General features: G+C 34.0%; 1 protein-coding gene across 1 annotated transcript in view; it reads right to left on the minus strand.

Moving 5' to 3' along the window:
• The window catches only part of RYR2 (ryanodine receptor 2 (cardiac)), a 262,530-nt gene that overhangs the window by 103,487 nt on the left and 152,946 nt on the right, over positions 1-6,097 (minus strand). Inside the window, exons 52-55 of the mRNA XM_009997595.1 lie at positions 4,306-4,446; positions 3,338-3,501; positions 992-1,070; positions 283-372 (exon numbers count right to left, since the gene is read on the minus strand). Of these exons, the coding sequence (XP_009995897.1) occupies positions 283-372; positions 992-1,070; positions 3,338-3,501; positions 4,306-4,446 (474 nt within the window). The remainder of the gene's footprint in view (positions 1-282; positions 373-991; positions 1,071-3,337; positions 3,502-4,305; positions 4,447-6,097) is intronic.

Here is a 6,097-nt window from a genome sequence, read left to right on the forward strand (position 1 = left end):
GCATTCCTGTATGACTTTACTGCAAAATTATATGGGCAAGGTGACACTTGAGTTTCACCAGAAGTCATGCTATGTAAATTCTGCCATGAGAGAATATAGGTCAAGTGGCCTAATTATTGTAAAAGAAACCCCTTCTATCTTTTTGAGATTTTGAAGAAGGCAACACACATTAGTTGATGCTCAGTACATTTTTAAAAATTATATAAGCCCAAGGTGATATTTTCACAGACAATGAAGCAACCTTTCAATCACTCTGGATCAAGAATAAACAAATTGCTTTACCTTTTCAGATAGCAATTTATATTGTTTCATTAGTGGTTGCACTTTTGCAGATTCAGAGTATGTTTCACCATACGTCCATCCATTGGCAAACTGAAAACAGAAATAATAAGAAAGGAAAAAAAAATATTACGGAAATAATGGAAAATCCTACTTTTGTTGGAACAAAGGAACTGATCAATACTTCTGTAGGGCTGTTCCCTTAAAATTTCCTTTCTACTACTTTCTTGACATTATCACGCCAACGTTTATATTACCTACACATAACGAAACTATTATGAAGCACACAATATTTTTGAAAATTAAAGATTACACAAAGCTAACATTGCGATACATTCTTATTTTAAATATTCATGTAGAGTAGAATACTGTGCTACAGTCAAGGAACCATTTTAAATAAAGCAAACAGCACAAAGGAATAAAAACCCTGAAGAGGTTTTTCAGTTAAGAAATTTCAAGGCAATAAAAACCTTAAACAATTAGCAAGTATGTATATTCAAAAGTCAACAATAAAAATTACCAAATTATTTAAATACGTGCACTTACAGAACTCACCTTTCAACTGCATTTTAGGAAAATATATGTTTTTGTCTTACTAACACACCAACACATAGCATTTTGGGTAATAATAATATCCAGAGCAAACTATTTAAGGATTAAATAGATTAAAATAAAAATTCTGGGTTTGCTGTAAGAGGAATACAGATTTTACCTTTTCCATTGACCATTTGTCATGAGAGTGTTCTGCATATTTGTTAATGAAATATTCTAGCTTTTCAGGGATTGTAATGCTGAAAGAGAAAAAAAAAAGTCATTATGTCACACATGCTAAAATGTGAATGCTTTTGTTTTGAAGAAAATTTTAAAAGAAATAATTAGTAGTGCATACATCCATTCAGAGCATGTCATTGTGTTCTCTTTCCTTGCATACAGTTTGCTCCAAGCCCCAACTAAATCAAGGAAAAAACCTGAGTTACTTAATAGGCACAGAATGAGAACCATAGCTGTTGCAGGAATTTTACTTCTTCAACACATGTGCACAGAAAACTCAATTATTACAACTGAGCACTCATACTTTTTGTCACATATTTCTATTATTAGCATTCATTTTCTTAAATTTAAAGACTTATCTATGAGTCATAGTTTCAGAAATACCGTCATATCTTATTGCACATGTACATTATAAAAAACTAAGTGTGGTAACATTGTTTTTAAAAATACATCATCTATTTTGTATATTCCTATCAATTTAATTGTATGATTGAAGCACTATAACTTATGACAACTCAAATGTTATATGCTGAAGGCTTTATTTTTCAACACCCCAGTGAATAATAAAAATATTTAAATCGTTACTAAAAATGGAAAAACCCACAAATAAATATATTAGCCCTTCCACATGTGTAAAAGACTGCAGAATTTAGGGTTTCTGAAGGAAAAAGGAAAAGCAGCTACCCTTAACTGTCAAACAAGCACTAGAGAAACAATACTCTTCTAAAAATAATTTATAAAATATAAATCTTTTCCTGCACTGGCATTCCTAAAAATGAAAGGCAATAATTCTTCCTCACTGATGAAACAGCAAAATCTTGCTTCCTAAGAAGTTTGGCAGCAAAAGTGTTACAGTGCCATCTACTGAAAAGTCGATGAGTCTAGTTTTTAATCTTCAGTCATAGAGTAGGAAGCAGAAATGTAAAACTAAATTATTTCAGAGTAATGGTTTGTAAGACCCTAACCACACACACAAACTGGAAAACACTCATCCAGCACGGTCATCAATTTTTTCATTGTTTGGAAGTGTGTATTTTGAGAGGAACTCTACTAATGCTAAAATACTTTCAATCATTTCAGAAATTCAAAAAATTGACAAGCACAGTAGTGTCATACTATATGTAGCTTCATAGGAATAGGCCTAAGACTAGTTAACAATACAATCCAGGATTTGCATGTTAAAAGAATATAGGATAGGTTAGACTTGACACTTAGGGAAGTAGTCTTTTGTCTTGAATCATCACTGAACTCTTGATACCTGTGGCAATGAGGTGACTGATGATTTAGGTAATATTAAATAACTGGTTTTGAGTTCTTAAAATATATTCTGGCTATCTACAATAGTCCTCTGAGACGACACCAGATTAAGTCATCTTTGATTAGTTAAATGGTAATATGTTCTTAATAAATTTTGTTACATCTTCATATATCTTAAATACATTTTAGCCAAATGAATGTTAATGGTCATTAATGTGATTGATATACCAGTCTAGAATATGGCTTTTACTCCTGTATTTCGATCTGCGTACGTGCACAAGCATGCTGTAACAAAGGCATTAATCTACAGATGGCATTCTGTGTTCTGAATGTTAATAGAGACAGAAGGCTCACAAAGGCAATTGAAGCAAATGTCTTACAACTGGCATTTTTCAAGATATAGTGCCTAATCTCACTGCTGTAAGACTACACTATACTAAAGAGAATGCGGCTCTGGCTGCGTTCAAAAATCAGAGCACAAAAATCCCATTCAGATGTGTGTTTTGTCTGTCAAATGTACTTAAAAGAGCATAGTCAGAGTCTTGACTGCCTTTCTATCCAATACTCCATTATTCATAGTAAAAAGAGGTTAAGTGAAAGCATGATCATCAGCATTTTCTGTAGGTACATTGTCATTCACACACACTGGAATTTGTGTTCTGGCGTATGTTAATAATGACAGGGATTACAAAGACTAGGCTACTTTTCTGCTTCTAAAAACATGCTGGTTTGTTTGCAGCTGACATGCAAATGTAAAGGGACAGTTCTATCTTCAGCCTGAAAATACATTAAAAATGTTCAAGGTTGAGCAAGAAATTAGTTATGCAACTGGATACTTATTGCCTGATACGGTTTAAAATTAATAAAAAATAAAAATACAAGTTTAAAGTCTAAATTTTATCTAGAAGATAAGCGTATAGAAGAGAATAAAAGCTGCAAATTCACATTGTACCCAGCAACAGACTCCATCTTTTGTTTACACATTAATGAAAAAAACCACAAAAACTAGCTGCAAAAAATAATTCCTTACTTTGATGTATCAACAGGTTGAGGGTTAAAGTTCCCATCTGAATCCATTGAAGCCTGTTTTTCCACCATATTGACGTAATTTGATTCCATATAGTCTGGAGGTAAGGCCCCTGCAACTGCACTCAAACAAGGCAAAGCGAGTTTGAACAGTTCTTGTTCATACTTCTGTGGAACACACAGGGGACAGAGAGCAGTGAACACAAGCTATTAACATCACTACTAAAACTGATATGCCTACATTTGAAACCAAGCAGACACAGAATGGCTTTCCTACTCCATGTGAAATTGAATTTTTGTTCTGAAAATACAGGAAACTGACTGCTGTTCAAAGCATATTATATACTATAGATAAAGCTAGGATCAAATCCTGCTCTTGCTGAAGTAAGTGGAAAAAGTACTGACTTCACTGGGAGTAACACTATTTTTCAAATGTCTGGAAAGGGAACAAAGCACAGGAATATGCATAGGATTTATAAAAATTAGATTTGAAATGGAATTCATTAAGTTTTAGGCAGGCAAGATAAAAACGCTCACAGAATAAGCAATAAACATGTACCAAGGTGTATTATTAAACTTTTGTCCAAATAGCATTGAGGCAAGGGTAATTAAACTGAGTATTGAGCAAAGGACTATGCTCTTTTTTTAAGGAAGAACAGCGTGAGAAGTAGCAAAGTACAGCATTCAGTCAGCTTGAATTTACTTTTATGTTCTGAAGTTTAAGTGACCTGGTACAGATACAACTGAAGATTACTTCATTAGCTATATAATTATTTTTAATGAGCAGATAAAATAGTATACCTATGTTAAAGCAGAAGCTATAAAATGAAGATTTAATTGTATTAAACCCAATATTTTTTCCTTTCAAGTGGATAATACAGTGTTGATAAAAGCTGAGTAAAAATGATGAATTAAAGAAAAAGGTTACAGAGTATGACTTTTACTTAGTAGATGGATATTAAAATTAATTACCTTTTGAGACAAAGCATCAAAAATACCCCAGAACAACTTTCTGGATAAATGAAGTTCTTCTTCTGAGGCAGCACCAAAGTTACCCCATCCACCTGGCAAACAATAATACTTCCAGCATCTTTCATAATGATTTGTCAGCAACTAAAACAGAACATATTTTGAAAGCAAATAAAATACAACCATTGATACTCCATTCTGACAATTGACAATTACACAGACACTGTCAGAAAAATGTCTAACTTCTATCAAAAAGTCATGTTGTGTATCTGTTAGTGGATAAACACAAAGAATGAGTTCTTTCTTTTAACATTAGTGGCATATGCAAAAATTGTGTGACAGAGAGTAATTTTCCCAGGACCACACAAACTCTTGACAGCCCAGCTGAAGGCATAAATTCACCTCCATCTCTGTGCCACTATTCCAAGCACTGCTGCTTGGCATGTAATGTAGTAGAACCATGATTTCACCTAGCTCCCAATTATTTACATGTCTAAGAGCTATTCAGCAATAACTCCCAGTGTGACTCATCTGTCATGTGAGTTGTAAAATCTGCCATTAGTCTATCCTCCTGTACTCTATTACAATTGGTAGAGGAGTTTTTTCCTCTCTCTCTTTCATTAAACACATATTTCAGGGATATTTTTTTCTTAAGTAGCCGCAAAAATCTAGATTATTTGGACTCAAATGGTGCAAGGACCTGCTGCTGGGTATTTGCCAAACTAAAAAATCACAATTTTTGCATTTAATATCTCCTCTATGTCCCTGAGTCACAGTCAAGAAAAGGAAAAATTAACTATACATCTCTCAGTAAAGTCAATCCCAGGCTACAGATTTCTGGCAATAGCAAAGTATAAAAAAATAGTCCAAATCAGAGGCAGATTGTAAGGCACAGAATGATCTTTCTGAAAAATTTAGATTAACTTTCAATTCAGAGTTTAACAGTTCCTCAGAGAAAAATAATTGTTTAAACATTACTTTGCAAAGCATGTTAGAAAAGTGTTACAAACATAGTGACTAAAGAGCTGACAGGATTCCCTTTTTACTAGTTGGAACAATTGCATAGATGGAAAATAAAGATACTTATAAGGTAAATTTGCAGAAATAAAGACAGGCATAAAAAAAAAAAATCCACGAGGAATATGCACGGTACTTTCAAATTAGAAACACATTCCTACATATAAGTAGGAGTCCCTCATTAATGAAGATCAGTTTACTGCCAGTGAAACCATTGAAAAGTTCCAGGTTTATCTTTAGATAAAGAGTTCACTTTCCCCAGAAACTCCTACTCCTTGTATAGGTGTCAATGGACAAAATAATTTGCCCATGCTAACACCATGGTTCTTCTCATATCTATATCCTCCCAAAGCATGACTTGCCAAAAGGACCTAATTGTTATTTCCTTCCTGTTCAGTTCAGCAATACAGGAAACTCACTGCAGTCATGACCCCCTGGATCAAAAACCTGCTGTCCCAGATGTATAGGTCTCAGGGAGCTGGCATTGTTCTTTTCCCAAATAAAACCCCTGAAGAACTATACAGGGAGTCCCAGGTTACTATTTGCAGCACACAAAATGTCACGATGCATTAGCAAGGATCCCTTCAGGGAAGTATATTAAATTGTCAACTGTTTTTCTCCCACTGAGGTACCAAAGAATGGCTGCTTGGGCACCTTTAGTTAGGTTGAGCACTTCCTGGAGGACACATTCAAATGGGCTTAAAAAAAGGAAATAATTAACGGAGAAGCAAACATTAGACACACACTCCATAAACCCATATGGATGGATGGAAATTAG

This window comes from Chaetura pelagica, unplaced genomic scaffold (genome assembly GCF_000747805.2).
Source record: "Chaetura pelagica isolate M959 unplaced genomic scaffold, ChaPel_1.0 scaffold235, whole genome shotgun sequence".
In the NCBI taxonomy this organism is placed as follows: domain Eukaryota; kingdom Metazoa; phylum Chordata; class Aves; order Apodiformes; family Apodidae; genus Chaetura; species Chaetura pelagica.